Source organism: Physella acuta, unplaced genomic scaffold (genome assembly GCF_028476545.2).
Source record: "Physella acuta isolate Inbredline_101_S28 unplaced genomic scaffold, ASM2847654v3 ptg001934l, whole genome shotgun sequence".
Classification (NCBI taxonomy): domain Eukaryota; kingdom Metazoa; phylum Mollusca; class Gastropoda; family Physidae; genus Physella; species Physella acuta.
Genome location: NW_026733439.1, coordinates 17116 through 44553, shown reverse-complemented (window position 1 = coordinate 44553; position 27438 = coordinate 17116). Strand labels below are relative to the sequence as shown.

General features: G+C 32.5%; 1 protein-coding gene and 1 long non-coding RNA gene across 2 annotated transcripts in view; one reads left to right on the top strand and one right to left on the bottom strand.

Annotated features, from left to right (window-relative positions):
* LOC131931273 (CD109 antigen) overlaps window positions 1-18635 on the bottom strand; it is a 34934-nt gene extending 16299 nt beyond the window's left edge. Inside the window, exons 1-14 of the mRNA XM_059288013.1 lie at window positions 18450-18635; window positions 17298-17452; window positions 16094-16119; window positions 14769-14922; window positions 14012-14082; window positions 13772-13897; window positions 13499-13538; window positions 12911-12995; window positions 12583-12679; window positions 10011-10232; window positions 2752-2925; window positions 2113-2211; window positions 1684-1746; window positions 1368-1559 (exon numbers count right to left, since the gene is read on the bottom strand). Coding sequence (XP_059143996.1) covers window positions 1368-1559; window positions 1684-1746; window positions 2113-2211; window positions 2752-2925; window positions 10011-10232; window positions 12583-12679; window positions 12911-12995; window positions 13499-13538; window positions 13772-13897; window positions 14012-14082; window positions 14769-14922; window positions 16094-16119; window positions 17298-17452; window positions 18450-18502 — 1557 coding nt within the window. The 5' untranslated portion in view covers window positions 18503-18635. The remainder of the gene's footprint in view (window positions 1-1367; window positions 1560-1683; window positions 1747-2112; window positions 2212-2751; window positions 2926-10010; window positions 10233-12582; window positions 12680-12910; window positions 12996-13498; window positions 13539-13771; window positions 13898-14011; window positions 14083-14768; window positions 14923-16093; window positions 16120-17297; window positions 17453-18449) is intronic.
* A 3814-nt stretch (window positions 18636-22449) lies between these two features.
* Window positions 22450-25152, top strand: LOC131931272 (uncharacterized). Its single transcript, XR_009384268.1, has 3 exons — window positions 22450-22709; window positions 24543-24604; window positions 24999-25152. It is a non-coding gene; the product is annotated as an uncharacterized LOC131931272 (long non-coding RNA).
* The last annotated feature ends 2286 nt before the right edge of the window (window positions 25153-27438 follow it).

Genomic DNA, 27438 nt, shown 5'->3' with positions numbered 1-27438 from the left:
TTTTTAAACAATAAAAATATGTTGTCTGAGACTTGGCGGGACACTGGGCAGGTGAAGTAGAGTTGAATAGATCACCTGTTACATCAGTATATGAAAGGATAGTGTGGTTAGACTCATGCTCAGTCGAAATCGGTGTTTTTAAAAGATAAACAAGTTAATAAAAAGTCTAGTGACAATTTAAGCGCAATTTCCTTATGTTATCCATAACAATTTTAAATCGAGATAAATCATATATTCATCAAATAAATAATGCAACACAAGTAGTTTTAATAATTCAAAACAAATTAGAAAAAATATTTATTAACGAGATTTAAAAACAATTGCGGACGTGTAGGGGGTATTTAGTTGTCGCGCTCTCTATATTGCTATATAGTGCTTCGTTGAGGAGGAGATACGACTTAAAGCTGCGGACATCCATCCATCCATCCATCCATCCATCCATCCATCCATCCATCCATCCATCCATCCATCCATCCATCCATCCATCCATCCATCCATCCATCCATCCATCCATCCATCCATCCATCCATCCATCCATCCATCCATCCATCCATCCATCCATCCATCCATCCATCCATCCATCCATCCATCCATCCATCCATCCATCCATCCATCCATCCATCCATCCATCCATCCATCCATCCATCCATCCATCCATCCATCCATCCATCCATCCATCCATCCATCCATCCATCCATCCATCCATCCATCCATCCATCCATCCATCCATCCATCCATCCATCCATCCATCCATCCATCCATCCATCCATCCATCCATCCACCCACCCACCCACCCACCCACCCACCCACCCACCCATCCATCCATCCATCCATCCATCCATCCATCCATCCATCCATCCATCCATCCATCCATCCATCCATCCATCCATCCATCCATCCATCCATCCATCCATCCATCCATACATCCATCCATCCATCCATCCATCCATCCATCCATCCATCCATCCATCCATCCATCCATCCATCCATCCACCCACCCACCCATTCATCCATCCATCCATCCATCCATCCTTCCATCCATCCATCCATCCATCCATCCATCCATCCATCCATCCATCCATCCATCCATCCATCCATCCATCCATCCATCCATCCATCCATCCATCCATCCATTCCCAGAAATGACGAGTTAATAATCGCAATTCCAGTATGGACATTTTTCGCTAAAAACGTCTTTTTGAATGTGATCTCTGTTTTTTTTGTGATGATCAGTGACAGACGTGATGTCATTTATGGATGACCCCCCGAAACACAGTTATCTAACTAGATAACGGGTAGTCTAGTATATTCTACTTAGTTGCTCAGTTGATCGCGCTAGAGGAATGTTATAGAGAGTACGTGTGTACCTTGTTATTGAAAGCACCGCTGATGTCGAAGCTGATACTGTCTGGGACAACTTCACCGTCTGGTCTGACGTAGTAGACGACGATTCTGGCAGAGGGCGCCATGCTGGGCTCAGAGACGATGGAGAAAGAGATGCTCTTCTGGTTGTTGCCTTTGATTGTGCCAGATTTTACTATATTTCCCCGAGAGAGAATCTGTGGTTTAAAAAAATCACAGAAATTTTGTATCTTTTTCACTCTAGTACTGTTTGATGGATTAGTGTACTATTAGTGTATTATGTAAAACACTATTTTTTTAAACACTATTATGTGTCTTTACCTGGTACGTAAGGGTAGGCAATTCTTCAGTACCTTCGGCTGAAAATAATACCGTGTCCCCTGCCTAAAATAGTGTTTAAAAAAAGGTTAGCATTGCACAAAATTAGTGTACATTATCAGATCAGATGAATATGTTGGTTTTTTCAGGGGGGGGGGGTGTATCTTTAATATTAATTTTTGTTTGAAAAATACCAAAATCGTTAACAAAATAATGGTTTAACGCATCCTTATTTGCAAGTATTTTAAAGTAATTTTATTTTATCTTAAACAATGCGAGCAGTCTGCATTTGGTTAAATCACTATCGATGTCAGGTTTGGCTTTTAGTGTGTATTAACATAATACAAATTTAATGTGCTCGTTATTTTCAATCTGTTTCAATCTACAAAAAGATATATTTCATGTGGCAATACATAAAGTTTTGTTTCTCACCTTTATAGAGGTAGAATGCTGATAGATTTTGAGGTATGAGCTACTAGGAGAATGACTCATTGGTACACACTCTCTTTTGAAAGCTCCCCGGAAATACGCCTGAAATTGGAATCGACAGACATAATCCATTATTGTCAGATACCTAAAAATAATCCTCACCGTTCCTCGTTTAAATAGTGAAATGACAACAGAAGAATTTCTTATTTTCTTCTTCTGCTTTCTTAATTTTACTATTGAAACGGCTAAGCTCAAAAACAAGTATACTTGTCAACTGGTCAATTGCTAGTGAGGCCATTGGCTCTGATTTCTTCTTGCTTTTCTTTTTGGATTTGCTTCCATAGCTTCTGTCCAACCAAGGACAAACTACAAGGCAGCAGTTGTTTGATTTTGGAGTTGTCTCTCCTAAAAGAGTGGTTGTCCCCAGCTAACGAGTCTTTTCTGCCCGAAAGTTTGAACTCAAGGCTTTTCGTTTAGCAACCATGAGCTTTACCGACACTACCACGCCGACCCCTTAACACAGGGATGTATTTTATTTTTCCCCCATCGTTTGGTACAAAAACCAAACATTGAAAAGATACAGACAGAAGCAATGGCTAAATGACCTGTATAACACAATAGAGCCTATAACACTTCACTCACTGTTATATGGATGAACTGGGCGTTTGATGGTATCTGTGGGCGTAAAGTGACCAGACCGTTGCTAGGGACTCTCAGGGTCTGTTCAAGTATGTTTGAAGAAAGGCCACTGATTAGAACCATCACGTTTTCATTGGTGGGGCCGATCGGACGCCCGTCCGGCTGTGAGATTTTTATCTGTAAAATAAAATATAACAACTATATGAACATTTAGCATACGCTTTTGAATGCATTAAAATAGATTTTCTTATATATTTCTTTAAGAAAACATAAGCAATTAAAATGTGTAAAATATTTCATGAACAATCAATGCTTTTAATAATGATAGCAAATATGTTAATTTGTCTTTTTTTTTAAATCTTCAGTGGGTTTAAATATTATTTTACACTTAAAAAAAAACAACAACTCATTTATATATTTTTAGTATCTACTTTCTGATAATTGTTTTATTATAAAGTTGGCACAACATACGACTGAAACTATGTGCTTAAACCAGATGTAGCTTGCGATCTTTAAAAGACAGTTATCTTCTCATTCTAAATGTCCATGGTCTGCTCCCATGCGTTAAACCAACGATCCGTGAACAACAGTTAAGGTAGGGTGTCGCCTCAGGTATTTTAAACTTCATTATTGCTTATGCTGACTTTAAAAATTAAAAACTACATTTATTTACATTTAATTCGATACCAATCGGTAGCCATAAAAATGATTTGTGAAAAAACGAGTTTGTTTTTAAATGGCTACGATGACAAGACTGATTTTCATTGATACAGTGGGTATAGTTTTTTAAGGAGTGTTTTTGTGACGCATTTGATCGTTCGCTGCTGTTCAGCAGAAATATGTCTTCTGTTTTTTTTTCTCCCCATTCAAAAACCATGGAGGGCATAATGGGCGGGCTTAGTTAGCTGTTGTCTCGATCAAGTTATTTTTGAAAGGTTTTGTTTTATCCTGCATGATTTTTAAAACATAAATGACATTAGTTTAATAGAAAGCAAGTTATAATTTTTCTATAGTTTAGAATATATTTTCAGTATATTTAGAATAATATTAAATAAAACAATTCACGTTGTTCTTACTTTTATTATGTTCTGCTCGATAATTCCAGCGATTAGACAAAAATGTATCAATGGCAAGTTAGCATCAAACACTAATCGTCCATTGTTAAAACTAGACATCTATCGTTGAATAATACGCAAAAATAACGATTTTATGTATATATTTAAGTAAATGACCATGACACGTTGTTAAAAAACGGAATCACGTTGTTGATTTTGGTAGCTATCGTTACCATGACGACGGTAAAAAAAGTAGGTCAAGCGACAACCTAAGTTAAGGGGATATGGTCGTTTTTTTTTCTAAATTTTACAATTTAAGATCTAAAACCTTTTGAATATCTTTACCATGTTTTGCACATGAAAGTAACTATTATACAGCAAATGACGTAAAATTGTGTATACGAAGTATAGAGAAAGTCTTGTAATCGTGCACAAAAATAACATGAAATTTTGACAGTTTTCACCGTTTCACACCTCAGTACTTCATCAAATCCGGAGTATAGAGGACTTTTTTTTAATCAGGCAAAAATTATAAATACAAATAAATAAACATTTTGGCGTTTTGTGCGTTATCGAGTCGGAAAAATTGGACTTTGCAATTCTGTCCGTATGTCTGTGTGTCTGTCTGTGTGTGTGTGTGTGTAAACACGATAGCTTTGAGTGCCGTTACAGCTAGGTTGATGAAATTTCATATATACGTATTTTATCAAAATTGTAGATCTGTATCAACTTTTGAGCGATTTCCAATAACCGGAAGTGTTATTTTTTTACTTTGAATTTTTCAAAAGCCTATAACTTGAGTACTATTTCAGAGAGATAAATGAAATTTCACATTTAAGTAAAAGATCTAAATTTCTACCTTCTTTCAAATTTTGAGTAATTTCCGTTGACTGGAAGTAGTAATTTACGCTATTTCTGATTTCTCAAAAAATTGAATGTAAATTTATAAATTACGAATAAGATTCCGCACTAGTATGCACATTTTATATTCTTGAGTTGTTTTCAGGGACGAATATGTCTGGAAATCACGACATTAGATGTGGTGCAATACTGAGTTACACGATTTGCTTCAATAGATTAGTTTTATTTTCTTATTTTCAGTGAGTTTAAAAGTTTATTGCTAAAAAGGTTTTTAATGTTTGTTTTATTTGTTTTTACTTTATAATCTATTTTGTTGCTTTTGTTTGCTAAAATGTGTAAATTATCTTACGAGCGACCAAAGTGTTTATTGAAGACAATAAATTAGTTTTGTTTTCGAATTTCCAGTGCATGTAAAGCTTGTTGCTGTAAAGGCTTTTTTTACATTTGTTTTATTTTCTACTTTTTAGTGATTCCTATTTTAAGAAGTCGACATGACAAAAATATTTGCTTTAAAACACTACCAGTAGGTCGTGATATCTGAAAGATGATTATCTGCCCCGTGAAAGCATCCGCCGTTATCACATTTTACAGACAACACGAAATGATAAAGCGAAGGATACCTCTTAATCCTACTACTTCCCCTTAAATTCAAATAGTTTAAAAACTTTATTATCTTCCCCTAATAGCCATCACTAGATCGACCGGCTCTACGAATCTAAACATATCTCCCATTTGTTTGGTACCCGTTTAATTCAATTTTAATGTCTTATTAAACTTCTAAGAAAAGAAAATAATAGACAGTCATATATTGTCATCAAAGTGGAACTCATTTGGAAAGATTAAACAAAATCGCTGCATTAGAAACGGTCAAAATTAAATTACAAGATTTGAAACAAAAAAAACCCCAAGAAACAAAGAAACAAAGAAACAAAGAAACAAAGAAACAAAGAAACAAAGAAACAAAGAAACAAAGAAACAAAGAAACAAAGAAACAAAGAAACAAAGAAACAAAGAAACAAAGAAACAAAGAAACAAAGAAACAAAGAAACAAAGAAACAAAGAAACAAAGAAACAAAGAAACAAAGAAACAAAGAAACAAAGAAACAAAGAAACAAAGAAACAAAGAAACAAAGAAACAAAGAAACAAAGAAACAAAGAAACAAAGAAACAAAGAAACAAAGAAACAAAGAAACAAAGAAACAAAGAAACAAAGAAACAAAGAAACAAAGAAACAAAGAAACAAAGAAACAAAGAAACAAAGAAACAAAGAAACAAAGAAACAAAGAAACAAAGAAACAAAGAAACAAAGAAACAAAGAAACAAAGAAACAAAGAAACAAAGAAACAAAGAAACAAAGAAACAAAGAAACAAAGAAACAAAGAAACAAAGAAACAAAGAAACAAAGAAACAAAGAAACAAAGAAACAAAGAAACAAAGAAACAAAGAAACAAAGAAACAAAGAAACAAAGAAACAAAGAAACAAAGAAACAAAGAAACAAAGAAACAAAGAAACAAAGAAACAAAGAAACAAAGAAACAAAGAAACAAAGAAACAAAGAAACAAAGAAACAAAGAAACAAAGAAACAAAGAAACAAAGAAACAAAGAAACAAAGAAACAAAGAAACAAAGAAACAAAGAAACAAAGAAACAAAGAAACAAAGAAACAAAGAAACAAAGAAACAAAGAAACAAAGAAACAAAGAAACAAAGAAACAAAGAAACAAAGAAACAAAGAAACAAAGAAACAAAGAAACAAAGAAACAAAGAAACAAAGAAACAAAGAAACAAAGAAACAAAGAAACAAAGAAACAAAGAAACAAAGAAACAAAGAAACAAAGAAACAAAGAAACAAAGAAACAAAGAAACAAAGAAACAAAGAAACAAAGAAACAAAGAAACAAAGAAACAAAGAAACAAAGAAACAAAGAAACAAAGAAACAAAGAAACAAAGAAACAAAGAAACAAAGAAACAAAGAAACAAAGAAACAAAGAAACAAAGAAACAAAGAAACAAAGAAACAAAGAAACAAAGAAACAAAGAAACAAAGAAACAAAGAAACAAAGAAACAAAGAAACAAAGAAACAAAGAAACAAAGAAACAAAGAAACAAAGAAACAAAGAAACAAAGAAACAAAGAAACAAAGAAACAAAGAAACAAAGAAACAAAGAAACAAAGAAACAAAGAAACAAAGAAACAAAGAAACAAAGAAACAAAGAAACAAAGAAACAAAGAAACAAAGAAACAAAGAAACAAAGAAACAAAGAAACAAAGAAACAAAGAAACAAAGAAACAAAGAAACAAAGAAACAAAGAAACAAAGAAACAAAGAAACAAAGAAACAAAGAAACAAAGAAACAAAGAAACAAAGAAACAAAGAAACAAAGAAACAAAGAAACAAAGAAACAAAGAAACAAAGAAACAAAGAAACAAAGAAACAAAGAAACAAAGAAACAAAGAAACAAAGAAACAAAGAAACAAAGAAACAAAGAAACAAAGAAACAAAGAAACAAAGAAACAAAGAAACAAAGAAACAAAGAAACAAAGAAACAAAGAAACAAAGAAACAAAGAAACAAAGAAACAAAGAAACAAAGAAACAAAGAAACAAAGAAACAAAGAAACAAAGAAACAAAGAAACAAAGAAACAAAGAAACAAAGAAACAAAGAAACAAAGAAACAAAGAAACAAAGAAACAAAGAAACAAAGAAACAAAGAAACAAAGAAACAAAGAAACAAAGAAACAAAGAAACAAAGAAACAAAGAAACAAAGAAACAAAGAAACAAAGAAACAAAGAAACAAAGAAACAAAGAAACAAAGAAACAAAGAAACAAAGAAACAAAGAAACAAAGAAACAAAGAAACAAAGAAACAAAGAAACAAAGAAACAAAGAAACAAAGAAACAAAGAAACAAAGAAACAAAGAAACAAAGAAACAAAGAAACAAAGAAACAAAGAAACAAAGAAACAAAGAAACAAAGAAACAAAGAAACAAAGAAACAAAGAAACAAAGAAACAAAGAAACAAAGAAACAAAGAAACAAAGAAACAAAGAAACAAAGAAACAAAGAAACAAAGAAACAAAGAAACAAAGAAACAAAGAAACAAAGAAACAAAGAAACAAAGAAACAAAGAAACAAAGAAACAAAGAAACAAAGAAACAAAGAAACAAAGAAACAAAGAAACAAAGAAACAAAGAAACAAAGAAACAAAGAAACAAAGAAACAAAGAAACAAAGAAACAAAGAAACAAAGAAACAAAGAAACAAAGAAACAAAGAAACAAAGAAACAAAGAAACAAAGAAACAAAGAAACAAAGAAACAAAGAAACAAAGAAACAAAGAAACAAAGAAACAAAGAAACAAAGAAACAAAGAAACAAAGAAACAAAGAAACAAAGAAACAAAGAAACAAAGAAACAAAGAAACAAAGAAACAAAGAAACAAAGAAACAAAGAAACAAAGAAACAAAGAAACAAAGAAACAAAGAAACAAAGAAACAAAGAAACAAAGAAACAAAGAAACAAAGAAACAAAGAAACAAAGAAACAAAGAAACAAAGAAACAAAGAAACAAAGAAACAAAGAAACAAAGAAACAAAGAAACAAAGAAACAAAGAAACAAAGAAACAAAGAAACAAAGAAACAAAGAAACAAAGAAACAAAGAAACAAAGAAACAAAGAAACAAAGAAACAAAGAAACAAAGAAACAAAGAAACAAAGAAACAAAGAAACAAAGAAACAAAGAAACAAAGAAACAAAGAAACAAAGAAACAAAGAAACAAAGAAACAAAGAAACAAAGAAACAAAGAAACAAAGAAACAAAGAAACAAAGAAACAAAGAAACAAAGAAACAAAGAAACAAAGAAACAAAGAAACAAAGAAACAAAGAAACAAAGAAACAAAGAAACAAAGAAACAAAGAAACAAAGAAACAAAGAAACAAAGAAACAAAGAAACAAAGAAACAAAGAAACAAAGAAACAAAGAAACAAAGAAACAAAGAAACAAAGAAACAAAGAAACAAAGAAACAAAGAAACAAAGAAACAAAGAAACAAAGAAACAAAGAAACAAAGAAACAAAGAAACAAAGAAACAAAGAAACAAAGAAACAAAGAAACAAAGAAACAAAGAAACAAAGAAACAAAGAAACAAAGAAACAAAGAAACAAAGAAACAAAGAAACAAAGAAACAAAGAAACAAAGAAACAAAGAAACAAAGAAACAAAGAAACAAAGAAACAAAGAAACAAAGAAACAAAGAAACAAAGAAACAAAGAAACAAAGAAACAAAGAAACAAAGAAACAAAGAAACAAAGAAACAAAGAAACAAAGAAACAAAGAAACAAAGAAACAAAGAAACAAAGAAACAAAGAAACAAAGAAACAAAGAAACAAAGAAACAAAGAAACAAAGAAACAAAGAAACAAAGAAACAAAGAAACAAAGAAACAAAGAAACAAAGAAACAAAGAAACAAAGAAACAAAGAAACAAAGAAACAAAGAAACAAAGAAACAAAGAAACAAAGAAACAAAGAAACAAAGAAACAAAGAAACAAAGAAACAAAGAAACAAAGAAACAAAGAAACAAAGAAACAAAGAAACAAAGAAACAAAGAAACAAAGAAACAAAGAAACAAAGAAACAAAGAAACAAAGAAACAAAGAAACAAAGAAACAAAGAAACAAAGAAACAAAGAAACAAAGAAACAAAGAAACAAAGAAACAAAGAAACAAAGAAACAAAGAAACAAAGAAACAAAGAAACAAAGAAACAAAGAAACAAAGAAACAAAGAAACAAATAAACAAAGAAACAAATAAACAAATAAACAAATAAACAAATAAACAAATAAACAAAGAAACAAAGAATCAAAGAAACAAAGAAACAAAGAAACAAACAAGCAAACAAACAAACAAACAAACAAACAACAAACAAACGAACGAAAGAACGAACGAACGAACGAACGAACAAACGAACGAACAACCGAACGAACCAACGAACTAACGAACGAACGAACGAAAAAACGAACGAACGAACAAACGAACGAAAGAACGAACGAACGAACGAACGAATGAACAAACAAACAAACAAACAAACAAATAAACAAACCAAGAAAACATGCAATCAAACAAAGGAAACCAACAAACACACAAACAATCATACGTTCCGATCTAAAAAAAAAGGCTGTAATAGACGCCCTTAACGATAACATTACATATGTCTTAAGAAATATACACATCATTTGACAGATTTGGCAGGCAATGCACCGTAAGTTTTAAGTACTTTGTCGGCTAGGGACTGTAGGTTTCAGCTGATTGACACAGTTTAAATTGCATTCATATAGGCGGGGTACTGTAAAGTACTTACATAGATGGGGTACAGTAGACCAGGTTTAAAGTTGGGGTTGTCCACTAGGATCTGTAACTTAGAACCTTCTTTGTAAATGGTGACCGTTCCACTACTGGACACCTTGAATCCTGTCAAAGACTCGGTCACGATTGCGACGGCGGTAAGGGGGAATTTATTCAGCAGGTCTGGAATGCCCTCTAGCTTCGACACGGGTACCACCACCCTGGTTTCTCCATCAATCTTAGAAAGTTGAAAAAAAAAACAACAAAATAGTTGTTTTTCATTTTAGCAGAGTTTTAAATTTTTTTAAATAAACCAGGGGCGGAACTACTGCACCGCCAGACCCCGCAATACGGGGATGAGGCAATACCGTTTAAAAGGCCCAAAAACAGCTGTCGACCGTATTTTGTTTTAAAATTTAACATTTGGTGAAGGCCGTGTTATCTTTCTCGTATGATACAAAAACACGCTGTTGTTGGGAAAAATTCAGCGAACATCAGCCTTGTCGTCAGGTGGCTTTCAGTTTTATATCACGACTCAACCCCCACCACCACCCTTAGCCCAGCAACAGAGGTCGGCAAGCTTTTGAGACGAAAGAGCCAAAGGTTACAATTTACAACATTACCCGGTTTTTAAAGAGCCACTTACATTTTTATGTCAATAGTATATATATTTAGGATTATATATATATATATATATATATATATATATATATATATATATATATATATATATATATATATATATATATATAAATCCTAAACAAATATATTATATATGTAATTTTAAATAAATAGCTTTGAATATATGAAATAATCTCATTTGAATTTGTGTACTATGTAAGTCAGAGTACTTGCATTTGTTTTGAATAGCTCAAATCTCTCAGTGAAAACACCCTTCATTTTGTATATATTAATGCTGAAGTGATTGAATAGAAGCATTGGTTTTATAACTATATTTTTTCAGATTTTTCGTAATTAAGTAATTTACCTCTCACCATGTATTCAACAAAAAATATTATATTTTTAAAACAAACCACTTCTTCAAGCAAGACATAGGCTGGGTTTTCCTTTTAGTTTTACACTTAGCTGGTTTAGTTTCTTTGTGATATCCACAATGAAGTTGAATGTTTCAATTTGGAATGGACAATGTAATAGGAAGTACATTGAGATAGGGAGTAACTAAATATTCTAATATAATAGTGAATGTTTATTGTTTATTGTGTTGCAGACTAATATTTTCATAAGTTTTGAAAATAAAAAAAATATTAATGTTTGTGCATAGAGCTGAAGAGCCGCAATTGGACACCAAAAGTGCCGCATGCGCTCGCGGGCCGCAGGTTGCCGACCCCTGCCCAGCAAGCAGCAAACAGATAATTGAACCCCTTATAAACTAACGCTGATCTTCTTCTTCTTCTTCGTTCTTAATTTTCAGTGTTGGAAGGGATCGAGCCTTATCTGCCAGAGGGTTTGAACTCGAGACTTTTTTCGAATTTATCAACCATGAGCTTTTAGCCGACTCGACCAAGCCTCTATCACAATTAAGGGATACGTGTTAACAGGTTATGCGCCATTGAGGCCATTGACTCCGATTTCAGCCTGCTTTTCTTTTTGGATTTGCTTCCATAGCCTTTGTCCAACCAAGAACAAACTACAAGGCAGAAGTTGTTTGATTTTTGGAGTTGTCTCTCCTAGAAGGAGTGGCTGTCCCCAGCTAACGAGCCTTATCTGCCCGAGGGTTTGAACTCTAGACTTTTCGGTTTAGAAACCATGAGCTTTACCAACTCGACCATGCCGACCCCAAATTTGACTGGAAAATTTGCTTTCTGGCAACAACCAGAAGCAACGCTGATGATTTTTATGTGTTTTTGACAAATATTTACAAAACAGGGGACATAGTTTTTTTCTTCATCTTATAAAAATGTTAATCAGTATAAACTGCTTAAAAATTGAACATAATTTATAATCAAAATGTAATAAAACCAATTAATTTTGGGATAAAACTCTTTAAATTCTAAGTCTATTATAGCCAATGCGATCCACATAAGTCTTGAATATAAAAACAGATAAAATGCTTATAGGCTTAAAACTTAAAAGTTAATTGGAATCTAAGTAAACGATCTTGTACTTTAAATAAAATTGTGTCGACCCAACAGAAACGGTTAAAACGTTAAAACATTAAAACGTTAGTACGTTAACACACAAACACACAATGCGAAAACCGAAGTTTTTCCGCATCAAGGCGGAGTGAGAATTGAGATTTTGGAATTTTGTATGTTGACTACATGAATATCCTTAAATTACAAATAATCTCCAAAGTCATCTTGTAAATTTGACTATTTGCGACTATATTTGACAATCGTTTTTTTCTTCACAGCTGAGTGGTAACTTGGAAATATTATAGTTTTAAGTATTTACACATAAAATTGTTTGCGGTTACTTCAAATACTTTTAGGAATTTTTTAAACTAAATTGCTCTTGACTCAATGATTTTAAACCTTTGTCAACAGCTGATATTTCAAGTACAATAACTTATATAAAATTGGGTAATCTCCCTTGTTATTGATGAACTGAATGTACGAGTCACTTACGGGGACAGTTGCCTTGTACACGGGCTTCGTCCCCCAGTAGTAGTGTAGGTTTACCTGGACGTTCACGCTTCCATTGACCGGTTTACCATAGGCGTACCTTTAGGTTGTAAGATATTATATTATTCTATCACTTTTTAAGGACGACTTTCTTAAATGGTTACTTCATTTTAAGGGTAACTCAGTTAACGCTAATTACCTCTAAAAAACGTAAATAGTACTCCAGATACTTTCGTCTGCTTATTTAAAGTTTATAATACCAAAAGGGGGAGGGTGAGTACAGTGAAAATAACATTGTTGATCTGACCTTGATTGAATCAAATTCACTCACTTTGCCTTAACAGTAAACGTGATGTCGGAGTCCCTGGTCAAAACGTAAGGTGGCATGATAACCTCGACCTTGAACTTGGGTAGAACTGAAATATTTTTTTCTTTTTCTCTTATGAGTTATGAAACGTAAATACAATGATAAGTCTTTTTAACAGCTGATTTTAGTTGTAGCTTTACATTTGATACAGATGAAATTTATAATAATTTTTTTAAAAAGCCCATCGTATTCATCACAGCTTCTAGTTCTGCTATGCAAATTATTTTATAATATAAATGTGACTTTTTTGCTTTATATAATGATATGTGTATGGTGTGGGGACGAGATGTCATGTTATAAAATAAGATACTAAGACAGAGAAGAATTATGTGATCTGTATTTTAATTGTTATTATTTACGACTTAAAAAAACAAACATGGTTTTCGACTAAATGATGGTCTAAACTACAGTTTGTTCAGGAAATATTGGACCTTCTAACTAACATACAACAAAATTGTGATTCAGAACAATAGCTGAAATAGTTTAGAACAAAATGATAAAAAGGGATTTAGCTAAAGTAACAAGTGTTCAATGCGATAACAAAGTATTTACCATACTCAGCTACAGTAAATCCTTTTTCTTCTATCATTTTCTAAAAACAGAGTTAAAAACCGTTTGTATTAAGATGTAATATATACATAAATATTTAATTTAACAACAGTAATTTAGCTCAAATTTAATTTTCAATGAATTGTTACGATATCTTGCACAAGTCAAAGCAATAATATAATGTTGTTTTAATGCAAAAGTAATGGTCACCAAACTAAAATCTTTGAGTGTTTATATAAAAGTAGCATGAGACAAAAAAAATTAAAATTTTCTTACGCCAGCTTCCACCGAGATTTTCCAGACACCAAGCGCTGGCTGGGATGAGAGGGTCAGTTCCTGGGCGATAACCCCTTTCTCTGGACTGACCTTGGCCCACTGTTTGATCTTATTTTCATTCGCGTCCTATCTCAAGAAAAATTGAAAATTAGTGAAGTTACACTTTGACAGAAATATTTTTAAAAAGATTCCTTTTACTTTGAATTGATTCGTACGGCTGTCCCTAGAAAAATTACTTACATAGATAGAAATGTCCATCGTTCCTTTGTAGGACTGTAAATCGGAGTACACACCAAACACTCTAAATTTCACTTGAAAGAATAGTTTGAGCTACTTTAAATAAGTATCGTATGGTGATGCGTTCAAGAAATAATGTGAAGCAATGCAAATTAATGGATAAAAACGTTTTAGTTATAAGTCTTTAAAAAATTAAACACTAAAAGTAGAAAATAAATGGTTTTCTTAAAAAATAATAATACAATTCTATTTAAATAAATGTCTAGAAAATCGTGGGTCACTGTATTATCTATTGAATACCTTTATTAACATTTAAGAAGCGACCTAGGATATTTTAATTAATTAAAAAATTAATTAGGCATCCGATTAAGCCAAATTTGATGTCAGATTGCAATATCTTCGGGTTTTGACCCGTGTGCTAAGTATGAAAAGACCCAGTCTGTTAGAAGTGAAATTATGCTCGGCAGGTTCGATCCATGACGACGACAGACAGACAAATGTAGCAAGTTAAATAAAAGCGTATAAAAACCCCAGTTCGCTATCGTATTTACACAAATACTATTGACACCCAGGTAAAATATAAACGTCTAACCGGGCTTAAAGATGGAATTATTTATACGTCTAACTACCTGTATTACTAGGCTTAAACATAGCCTATAGAAAAGTCTACCTACCTGTATCGGTAGGCTTAAAGATGGTCTTATATAAACGTCTACCTACCTGTATCACTAAAGATGACCTTATATAAACGTCTACCTACCTGTATCACTAGGCTTAAAGATGGCCTTATTCAGCTGTATAAACAACGAAGCGTCTTTGCTGTTGTAGCTGAGACTCTCAGACTTGTCAAACACCAAACCGCCGCTGCCAACGACTTTGAGTGTGTAGCCGCTGTCGGGCAGGTCAGAGGGGAGCTGGGTAAAGATAATAGGTTTTATAAACGAATACAAACTAAATACCTGTTATAATATTTCATTAAACTGCTGTTGTTAAATAAACTAAGCCTCACGTTATCCTTTGGATAACTATGATTTAACTGGTCATTTTAGAAACAATGTCACGCTTCTTCCATATTTTCTATCATCCTCTACTCATAACCCACTCCTTAAACATCGTGGCGAAAAAGCCCAGAATACAATCCTAAAAAGAACCCACACCATCGATTTTGTTCTTGAAAAAAATGCCTATGCTTGAAACTCATTGGAATATCAAATAAAACAATTGAAATAAAGACATTGAAATAGAATCATTGACGTGGGTTGCGGTTTCCCACTGTGGACCATCTACCTGGAAAAATAAAAAAAAAATTCACGATGACTGCATGGGTACCGAACTCGCGACTTAATGATGTTGAAAAGCACTCGTCTCGGACACAAAACTACTGTCAAGTACGAGAAAATAACCTACTTATATCACTAAGCTTATCCGTCATATAAAAAAGAGACAAACATTATTTTTAATTAAATTATATTCCAATTTAACATACTTCATTGCTAACAATCAAAGATGTATTTGAACGATTTAACGCCTAAAATAGTTTAGTGAAAAAAAACTTCGTTGTTTTCATACTTGGTTTTGTTATAAACTAATTAATGTTGATTTGGTTTACGTTTTCTCCTTCCAAAAGAAGCATAATTTTAGATTATAGTTTTTTCGGTAATTAATTTCATTATATTATCGAATTAGAAATTCGGTCAAAGGTATCTTAGCGTAACGTGTTAATATTGTTTGGAGCTTAAATTAAATAAAAAACAAACATCATTAAAACCAACGAAAAAAAGTTTTGAAGATCTCCATGAACGCCATTTTTTGAAAAACAAAGTATTTCTACTAGTGTTGTATTACTAGATGTGTAATTTTAGATTTGGTTATATCTACTAATTTAAATTTTTTTTACATATGAACGCACTTCAAAACCCCCCACACACATGGCTAAGTTTTAGTTGTATAGTTTTAGTAGATAAACTCTATATTCCAAAAATCATATCACAGAAGAGTTCGTTTGATAATTAAGTGATTTAAAAAATAGAAAGAGTATACGTTTTAATAATTTAAAATTTATAATGAATCAAATGCAAGGCTTACCTTTATCGTGATTGTTGCCGGATTTCCTGGGAGAGAAACATTTTTAATACTAATTAAAAATAGTATTAATTTTATTTCCGGTAAATCTGGCGGGGGAATGATTGGTCAAGTTGTACAGAGTGAGAGAGAGAGAGAGAGAATGAGAGAGAGAGAGAGAGAGAGAGAGAGAGAGAGAGAGAGAGAGAGAGAGAGAGAGAGAGAGAGAGAGAGAGAGAGAGAGAAATTGTTAACCAGAAATTTTCCAGCTGCTTTCGGTTGTCTATCTTTTCTAATCCACAATAAACTTATCCAACCCCGATTGGTTAGAAATAAATCACGTGACGATGGGATAATGTAGTCGAGTGCTTGATTATACCGCTGATCAAATAAAATATTAAAACAAAAGCATGTGATATTTGGGGAATAACGCTCATAGGCATAGCGACACTTCCCGGCGCCCGGGTACAAACTTTCAATTTGGCGCCCCCCTCGGGAGCAAATGTTCAATTTACCCGCCCTGCCACCCCATCTCTACGCCTCTGATGACGCTGAACGAAAAAGACTTCCATAAGGCTAGGTAAAAGAAACAGATGGGCTGTATTTCACCTCAGTGGTTGTTTGACAATATTCCTGCACAATTCATTAGTCAGATTTGTCAGTTGTTGCCAATCTGACATTTTTATACATTAAAAAAATCTTGTCCCACTCTTCTACCTTTACGACACAGAAAAATAAATAAAATGATGATACAGATCCTAAAAGAGACACATCAATACTGACATAGGTGATACAGCAATACTAACATAGTTGATACAACAATACTAACATAGGTGATACAACAAGAATGACATGGGTGATACAACAATAATGACATAGGTGATACAACAATACTGACATAGGTGATACAACAATGATGACATAGGTGATACAAAAATAATGACATAGGTGATACAACAATTATGACACTGTGTTGTCTGCCAAAGGTCAGTCCAGTGTTTCTTCCAGACTCCGGGGGGGGGGGGCACTTTAAATTTCCGGGGGGGGGGGGGGTTGGTGGTCAATATATTTCGGGGGTGGGGGGCGGACCTTAGTAAAAGTGTATGTTTATTATATAAAATACATCTCGTTCGGGGGGAGGGGGCGGTAGACTTTCTTCAGGGGAGGGGCGCACCCCCCCCCCCCCCCGAAGAGATGCCTGGGAGAAACTCTGGGACCGTCTACTCACCGGCTTTAAAAAGGTTCACACCGCTACCCACAAGAGTTGCTTCCCTTAGAACTTGGGCGACTACCTTTACGTAGCCGGTGGCCTTGAGAATGTGGACGCTGACGGTGAAGTTCATGTTGGGGTGGATCGTTGATGGGGCAATGACGACATACGTACTAGAAAATACAATGATATATTCTTGTAATTATGTTAAAAATGATAAATATTTGCTAGCTAGAACAGAGGAATACGTGATTTATTTGAGAAGTTTAATTTACAAATTTTGTGGACCAATACGTCACTATACATTGTTCGATGATTTTTTGTCTAATTGTGAAAATAAATAGAAATGTAGCCTTAAAGACAGGTAAATTGTTTTTCTAGATTTCTATTATTGATTTATTATTTATATTCAATTTTGGAAAAAAAATTCAAGCTTTAGTTTTTTTTAAGGCAGATATGAAGGCGAAATTGATAAAAGCACGATATTTATCCATGTCAAAAATAATGATGGAATCTTCTTCTTTCTTAATTATTAGTGTCGAAGGGGATCGAGATTTATCTGCCAGTGGGTTTGAACTCGAGACTTTGTTCGAATTTATCAACCATGAGCTTTTTGCCGACTCGACCACGCCTCCAACACAATTAAGCGTTACGTGTCATCTGGTTATGCGCCATTGAGGCCATTGACTCCGATTTCAGCCTGCTTTTCTTTTTGGATTTGCTTCCATAGCCTTTGTCCAACCAAGAACAAACTACAAGGCAGCAGTTGTTTTTAATTTTGGAGTTGTCTCTCCTAGAAGAGTGGCTGTCCCCAGCTAACTAGCCTCATCTGCCCAAGGGTTCGAACTCGAGACCTTTCGGTTTAGCAACCATGAGCTTTACCGACTCGACCACGCCGACCCCCTAATGATGGAATGATTCTCACCAACTTGTTGATGTCAATTATTTTGTTATTGTAAGTTTTTTCAGCTTAATAAGTGTATATAGCCAAGCTTAGTCATTTGATTTTAATTCGCCAAAACAGGTTTATTGAAACTGACTTTCGTGCACAATATATCTTAATCTCTTATGGGTAGACTAATATTAGTTTTTAACACAAGCACAAAACGCATACTAGATTTCTGAAATATAAGCATTGACTTGTGACCTTCCGTTTAACACCCAACTTACTTTTTAGCACACATTGTTGTAGCAACCAGTGTGAGTAGAAGAAACAGCCGCATCTTGTTGCATAAACACAGAGCAAGCAACAGGACTTTTTTTGTAAAGTTAAATCGACATACGTTTCTGACTTGATTCTAGATCTATTTAGATCTAAATAGAATATTGAAATGAATCTTTTAGAATTTTGACACAGCGTAAAGGAGCCTCGCTTTCAGCTTTGATGCCGAATGAAACTGAAATTTCCGATTACGGCAATGCGCATTAATTTGATGTGTGTAATGACGACATTTAAAATACGAGCAACTAAACTAGTAGTAGTAGGTCAGAAATTAATAACGTAAATGATCTAGGCTAAAGACAATAAAGTTAAATATTCCAACGCTGCTTTTAATGTTATCGTGACAATGAATAGTATTATTAAATAGCTTTTTTTTTAAAATTTACTTTACCAAAGATCACAGTAAGGATGTCGAAGCTAACTTTTCAGTAAAGTTATTTTAAGAAATCCTACAGGTCTTTACCGCATGATATTTCATTTATAACAAATAAATGTAAGAGCTAGGTTAAGACGATTGTCTTAAAATATAATTTCAAGAAACTACAATGCGTATTCACTTAGTTTTTAATGTAATAACTAAATTTAAAATCATATTGGTTCCTTTAATTTCTTTGGAACGAATAATGTTTTAGATAATATTTTTTACTCTTTGTTATGTTAAGAAACACAATCTCTAAAAGGTATCTCGTTTTCTAGAACTCAAATTCACGTGTTATTCCACGTGTTTCAAGTTCAGATAATATTAATGAATTAGTTGCTGTCGAGTTATACTTCAAGATTCTTCTCCCTTAAAAGAAAAAAAAAATACCATTCAATATGAAATTACCGAGTAAGCAAGTTTGGATTGCACAATAAACGATACAAGCTAGTATGAATGAACCATTTTAAAATACAAGCAAAACGTTTTTGGAAGATGTTGTCAAAGTATTGACTGAAAAATTAGTAGAAAATATATTAAATGACAAATTATAAAGATTGCATTAAGTAAAAGTTTTTTTTGTATTTGTTGTAAGTTACCATGTGTGTCTGGGCCTCTATGTTTCGTCTGCTTAAAATAAAAACAATATCATATCACCCAAAATGTGCTAATACGAAAATGGTTTTTACATTTAAATTTAAAGCAAAAAAAAATAAACCGGGAGTGATCTCCCCTAAACTTTCTCGAATATTCTTATATAAAATAACAGGGGATGGGAACTCGGGCTATAGACATGATTTTTAATCCATTTTAAATACTTAAAGTTTTAAAAATAGAATAAAATCTCGTAGACAAAAGAATTGCACACCAAGTGAACGCCAAATAAAAAAGCGCATAATAGTGCGCAATATTATTATTACTTTTAAAATTTACATTAGTTTTTTGAGAAATCGGAAGTAGCGTAAAGTACTACTTCCAGTCAACGGAAATGACTCAAAATTTAATAGAAGGTAGAGAATTAGATCTTTTACTTACGTATGAAATTTCATTTATCTATCTGAAATAGTACTCAAGTTATAGGCTTTTGAAAAATTCAAAGTAGGAAAAGTACCACTTCCGGTTATCGGAAATCGCTCAAAAGTTGATACGGATCTACGATTTTGATTAAATACTTATATATGAAATTTCATCAACCTAGCTGTAACGGTACTCAAGTTATCGTGTTTACACACGGACACACACACACACACACACAGACACACAGACATACGGACAAGATTGCAAAATTATGTTTTTCCGTATCAGTGAGATGCAAAACGTCGAGATTTGCAAAAATCTCGATTTTTTTTTTTTTGCACGATTACAAGACTTTCTCTATACTACGTATATACGAGAAAGTAAAAATAGGTCAAAAGATTTATTCGTTTAAAAAGCAAACATTTTTTAGTTTTTCAAAGCAATATTTACAGGTTTATACCATTGAATAAAGTTAGACATTTAAAAGCTAAAATAAAATTTATTTACAAGCTTTATATAAATTAGTAAAATATTTTTACAGATGTAATATAATTTTACTTGCTATAAGATGGCCTTTGCTATAAGAAATGTATAATATCTAACATTATTTGTGAACACCACGACAGGAAAGCTTTGCATACGTCCAATGCTTTCTGCAACATCTGTAAGTGAAAAAAATGTTTTTATGATCGAGGGTTAATTCTATTACATTTGAGGATCAAAAGCTTTGAATTTTACAATATATTTATAAAATGCTATGGACAAAGAATTTGTCAAAACTATTTTTTAGTCTGGTTTTCGTAAGTTCTACAGGTGACGAAATATCAAAATGCCTCACATACAGACAGACAACAAGTCATTAAAAAATGACTTACAAACCATATTTATGAGATAAAAAATATTAGAGATGAAAATCGTACTCACAAAATAACTAAGATAAAATTCAATAGAGAATATTTCTCTCTTTACTAGCGTTTGTATCAAATAAATTGTAACCAATTACTAATATCTGCGGGAAATATGTTTTAATTTTATGTTTGATCTTTCATCTTCTTCGTCTTCTTAAAATAATTTATATTTAATCCTTCAAAGAACTATACCAATTCGTGGAAAGGGGTTTCCATTTTTTAACCATGTTTCTTTGGTCATTAAAAAAAATGACATACTTATAATCGTTATTTTTGTGTTTTATTCAACGACACCAATCTAATTTTATCAATGGGCGATTAGGGTTTGATGCAATCTTGCCTTTTGTACAAATTTTGGCCTAATAGTTGAGAATTTAGAGCATAACATAAGGAAATAAAATTACTGTATTTAATACTATATTGTTAACAATCAAACTTGTAATGACAAATAGAAAATTATTAATAACCTCATACTAAACTAATGTCGTTAATTTAAAAAATTTATTAGGGTATAGAAAAAATCATTAAAAATAAAATTTAATCGAAACAACAGCTAACTAAGCCCGCCTATTTTGCCCGCCGTGTTTTGAATAAGAAGAAATCAAGATGACATCATCGAAGCCAGTTAAAAAGCAATACTTTTTTTTTCAAAAATAATTTTCCAGGCTGCCGATTAATTTTCATAATTAAAATTAGTATGAAATAAACAAAAAAATAATGTACGTTTTAATTGTTTAAGTTATGTTGAACAATAATGAGTTTTAAAATCTTAGGCGCCACCCTATTTTTTTGACTGTTAGTTTGTATATGTTGTATTTGATGTATTCATCGTTTTATAAATATTGTGTTTAGTATATTTTGTTTTGTAACCCAATCGTAACTAAATAAATAGAAAATAGATATACACCAACACACATAACACAACGTCGCATGAACATTTCCGGTGACTGAGCCGCAGACGTCACAGATGGTGGAGTCTTTCAGAAGTTGTGATTGGTAGAAAATTGTCGCCTGGTTGCCTGTAGCATATGAAACAATTATATTATTTAATAGAGAGGACACCGAATTTGTAACAAAAATTATCTGTTTTCATTTAGTTAATCCTACTTTAGTTCAGACATACGCTAATTACTTTTCTTTATATTGTAATTGTGTTTTGTAAATCAACTTAAAATATATTTTAAAATCAACTTAGAATATAATTTGAAATCAACTGAAAATATAATTCGAGTCGTGTTGATCTACTTTTTACTTTCTTGTATATACGAAGTATAGAGAAAGTTTTGTAATCGTGCAAAAAAATATCGAAATCTCGACGTTTTACGCCTCCCTGAGTCGGAAACACATAATTTTACAATCGTGTCCGTATGTCTGTGTGTCTGTGTGTCTGTGTGTCTGTGTGTCTGGGTGTCTGTATGTCTGTGTGTGTGTGTGTGTGTAAACACGATAACTTGAGTACCGTTACAGCTAGGTTGATGAAATTTCATATATAAGTATTATATAACAATCGTAGATCCGTATAAACTTTTGAGCGATTTCCGATAACTAGAAGTAGAACTTTTTCTACTTTGAATTTTTCAAAAGCCTATAGAACTTGTAAGTTTATCGTTCTTTCTCGCGTTAATTCATGTCTGGTTAGCCAGGGAGAGATAAAAGTTTTCGAACTAAATCAATTGTTGTGAACGGGATTCCCATTGATAACAAAAAACATGGCGGCTATTTGTTAGTAGGTCCCGCTTCAAGATTTCAAAATCATCAAACGTTCCAGAAATGCAACAATTGTAAAAACTTTCAACGCTGTTTTGTTCATATGGATGGGAACAAACACATGTGTATGCATTTTTGAATATAAAAGTTTTGTGACGGTAAGTATATTGATTTTATTTCTTTTGTTGATAGTTAGTTTGTCCAAGGCTAGGGGACATTACTCTGGTCTGACTCTACTCAGTCTTTGCTACGAGACTCAAGATTCCCAGACCTAGTCTAGATTAGATCTGGATTCTAGAATCTACCAACTAAGATCTACATTGCTTTAATCTAGTTCTAAGAGTATAAGTTCATGAATTAGAATATATTAGATCTAGATTCTAGATCTAGTATTTTAGTGATCTAGATAAAATATTAAAAAATATTAAGAAAAGGATGACGGTAAACAGTAAACAGGATGACTTTCACTTTCAGTCTCACTCAGCCTACAACTAGATCTAATACTTAATCGAATCTAGAATCTAGAGCTAGTCTAGATCTAGAATACTAGATCTAGATATCTAGAACTTTGACAACAATGTTAATGTTAATAGACCTAGATTTAGCTAGATTACTGAACTAGACTCTAGACTAGTGCTGATTACTCAGTGATTACTGTTTAATATTTTAGAAGTAGGCCTATAGATCTAGAACTAAGTAGCTTTGTTTGACTAATGACTTGTAGAAAGATGGCTAGTAGATAGATAGAGATAGTAGATCTAGATGCAGATGGTAGTAAAAAAGTATGGTAGGCCCTAGATCTAAAAATCTAGATCTAGAGAATCTAGTAGATCTAGATAGATTCTAGATCTAGATTAGATCTAGTTTAGGTAAAACCTACCCTAGTTAAGTTTAGTAAGAGCTAGATCTAGGTAAGGCTAACCTGTTTTTAATTTTAAATCGATTTTTTTTAGATCTAGAATCTAGATTTCTAGACTAGATCTACTCTAGCTATTTTACTATTTACTAGATCAGTAGCCAGTAGCAGTAGAGTGAGTAGAGTAGTAGTAGAGTGTAGTGTAGAGTACTCAACAGTACTGTAAACTATTGTAGAGTGTAGAGGGTAGGTACTAATAACTAGACTTAAACTAAATTAGACTAGAATCTAGATACATTTAGGGCTTACAGACTTATCAGTCAGACTACAGTGTTGCAATTAGTAGATCTAGTAATATATAGATTAAATTTAGTTTGAAATTGTTACAGTAGTGCTACTACTTTTCTAAGTAGTAAGTAGTGTAGACTACTAGAAGAGCAAGATGATAGATCTCCATCAAGCTACAATAGAATTTAGTTAGTAGTTAGTTAGCCGTAGTAATAGTACCAAAAGCAGTGTAAGTAGCACAGTAAAAAAAAAGTATTACTAGGCCATCTACTATTCTATTTGGCCCTTTTATTTTTAGCAAGTTAAAGTTTGGTTAAGTACTAGTCTTCTAGCAAGTTGCCTAGTAGTAAACTTAGAAACTAGATCATGTGTATTAGTACTATTAGACTTGTAGGCTAGTCTTGTTAGTCTAGACCAGGGACTATAAAATCTACAATTGATAACTTTTGGCCTTTTAGTATAAGCCTAATTATTAATGAATTACATGGTATAAAAATTAATAAATTGGTCAGAGTCAGTACGGTTACAGTTAGCTGTTAATAGAATTAAGTTTTAGATCTATTGACACCAATTTTTAGTTACAAGTAATGAAAATGAAACTAATAGTTTTGTAATAGTTAAGATATGGTTAATTGTAAACCAGATATTTTAGTTTTTAAGACAAGCTAAGTAGATAGAAAACCGAACCTTTACAATAAATTAAACCTTATATATATATATATATATATATATATATATATATATATATATATATATATATATATATTAATATCACATATTAGTTAAATAATTATTTTAATATAATATATGGATAAACTTAATACTTTATTATATTTAAATTCTCTAGGTACTTTGCAAGCAATTTTCTCACACTTTACTGTGGCTATTGGTGCTGATCTTGAACTAAAGGTGAGCTGAATTTTTTTTTATAATAAGCCATTTTTCAGCTTAAGCCCAAGTTTGAAACCGATTCAGTTTTCTAATTCTTAAAGAATATGTTGCTACTAAGATTATTTACTGTAAGTATTAATATGTATGGCTTGATAGTGGCACTGTCAGACAGTAGCTTTCACATTTCTATCCTAAAAGATAAGAGTTCAGATCCCTGGTTTTAGTCCTGGTATGATGTCCTAAGTCTCATGAGTACCAGCTCTCATGAGTACCTGGCTCAAGATAGGGAAATTAAAGGTGGCTGGGTATATACCTCTGAACACTCTAATTTTACATGCTGTCTGTTTTAATCAATGATTAATTTTTTCATATTACAGAAAGTTGTTAAAAATATTATTTATTTAATTTCTAGGTAAATGGAACAGCATGGATGTGGATTTTTAGACACAAGGAAGCTGAATTTAACTTTTAATGAAGAATTTAAATGATGATTGTCCATGAAAAGAAATATTAATTATATACATTGTAATGCTGTATTGATGCATCTTCTGTTTTAAGTAATTAAAAAACCATCCATTTATGAAATTCTTTTCATTTTTTTTTTCAATTTTAAAACTGTAGTTCTGTTTTGTTATTTGAAAACAATGATGAAAGTATACTGAACTGCCATTGAGATATTAATATAAATGCTATTGTTAAACTATATGTTTATAGTTTAATTCTTTCAGAAGCAACTATATTGACATCAAAACTGAATCTTTATTGTACACTAAGTATAAAAGCTTACCCGCAAACCAGTCCATGTCAACAATTTATTGACATTCAAACATTAAATTTTTTTAAAGGTGATTTTTCTTAAATAAAACAGACTACTTTCATATGGGATAAGAAACATTTAATTTTGAAATTGATTGGTTTATTAAATTTTAATGGAGCTGAAACTAAAACACTGGGTACAAATTTATTATTACTTTGTTTCTCAGAAAATTGCAAATTTTGAACATAACTGTGGGAAGTAGGCAATGATGTTAAAATATCTATTGAAACTTGAAGAAATTGTGGAAGGTTTAGAGATAGAAAACAACATTTCAGAAGATGATGTTTGAAATAATGGTAAAATATCTTTAGCACTTGTCACTGAATAAATATTTTCATTAGACAAATCACATTTAGATATAGAAGAATAAGGTATGTCTTCAGATTTTCTTATCAGCGAAGATCCTGGGTGATTCTCTTTGTTACCATCGGTCAAACGACAAGCCAATTCTGGAAAATTCATTGGGTTCTTTGTCTGGGCAGCTAAATATATTTAAATTAAGTTCATGCAAGGCTTTAGAAACATCAATTGGATAAAACTCTATAATTTCATTAACTTTTTATTAATATCAGCTCCAAAGGAATAATATAAACAAGTTACACATCATCAATAAATCAAATTTGCAGATATTTCCATTTCACCAAACTTTCTCTAAGTCATAATATATATTTTAAATTCATGGCATTTTGTTAGGCTAGATATGTTGACTTTTATTTACCACAATATTCTGATTATATAAATTAGGATTACCCAGCTATCATACATTCTTCTTTTTACTGCCCTCCTTTATGAGGGGGAGGTAAAAATCATCATAAAATGTGTGATGCAATTTACAGATGAACCCTCTCTCTCTCTACCCCTCCCCCTATATATATATATGTAACTAGGGTAGGCCTAGCTACTAGTTACAAAACTGATAACGAACGATAAGCCGAGACGCAGTATTACAGTCTGATGCAACTGATAGCAGGTGGCTTATTGGATCGGACTGATAACAATCTCAAAGCCAACGCGTGCTATTTTGGGAAACGGTACGAGGGGATTCAGACGGCCTGTCAACTTTGATTGATAGGATGCAGATGTTTATTAAACGGACTGTACGTTAGAACTGCGCAACTAGTAGTCGGAGACATCGAGTACAAGTATCGAATACGGAGGAATACAAGTACGAAGACGAGTACGAATACAAGGGATAAATAGGAGGGGACGACTGAACTCGCCCTCTTCCCTTTTCGATCGCTCGCTCTCTTCATCGCTGGCTTTAGATCAGTCAGTCTGTGTGACATATCAAGTTGGTTATATTGTGTTAAGAAGGACAATAGACATGTGGATTCAGTTATATGAAGCCTAGTGAGGGCTGTTAGGGGTCAGTTGATTCAGACTATTATTGTGAAGCATTCCTGTTGATTCATTGTGTTATATTGAAGCATTTCTTGATTCATGTAATAAAAGGATCAATAGCGAACCTGCATCTTCGAGTCTTTCTACTGTAGTCGATGTTGTGTAGCATGAGTGGTTAAACTCGTTACATTTGGCACTACAGGCAAATAGTCTCGTAACATGTGGCGTTGCGAGCAGGGTAACTGTTCGCTCGTTACAATTGGCGTCGTCGGACAGGATAGACTCGGGGACTCGTTACATATATATATATGTATATCTACATAATCTCTAAAATCATGTAGGTACCTCTACCTGTTTGAATGTTAGGCCCCTTTCCTTCAACTGTTTCTGTGTGGATCTTCTCCATGGGGGTCATCTATAAATGACGTCACGCATTTTTTTTGACGATTTTTACCTCCCCCCCTCCCCCTACACATCATCACAAAAAGCCAGACCCCCACCCCCTAAAATGACGTCACACAGTACTAGATTCTAGATCTAAATTACGACAGTTGCCTACACTCTAGATTTAGTTCTTAAGTTCTACAACAAGACTACACTAAACTTCGCTAGATCTAGAATAATCTAGATTCTATATATAAATTGATATTGAACATATTCTAGTCTACCTGTCTTAAAGTAAATAGCCTATTTA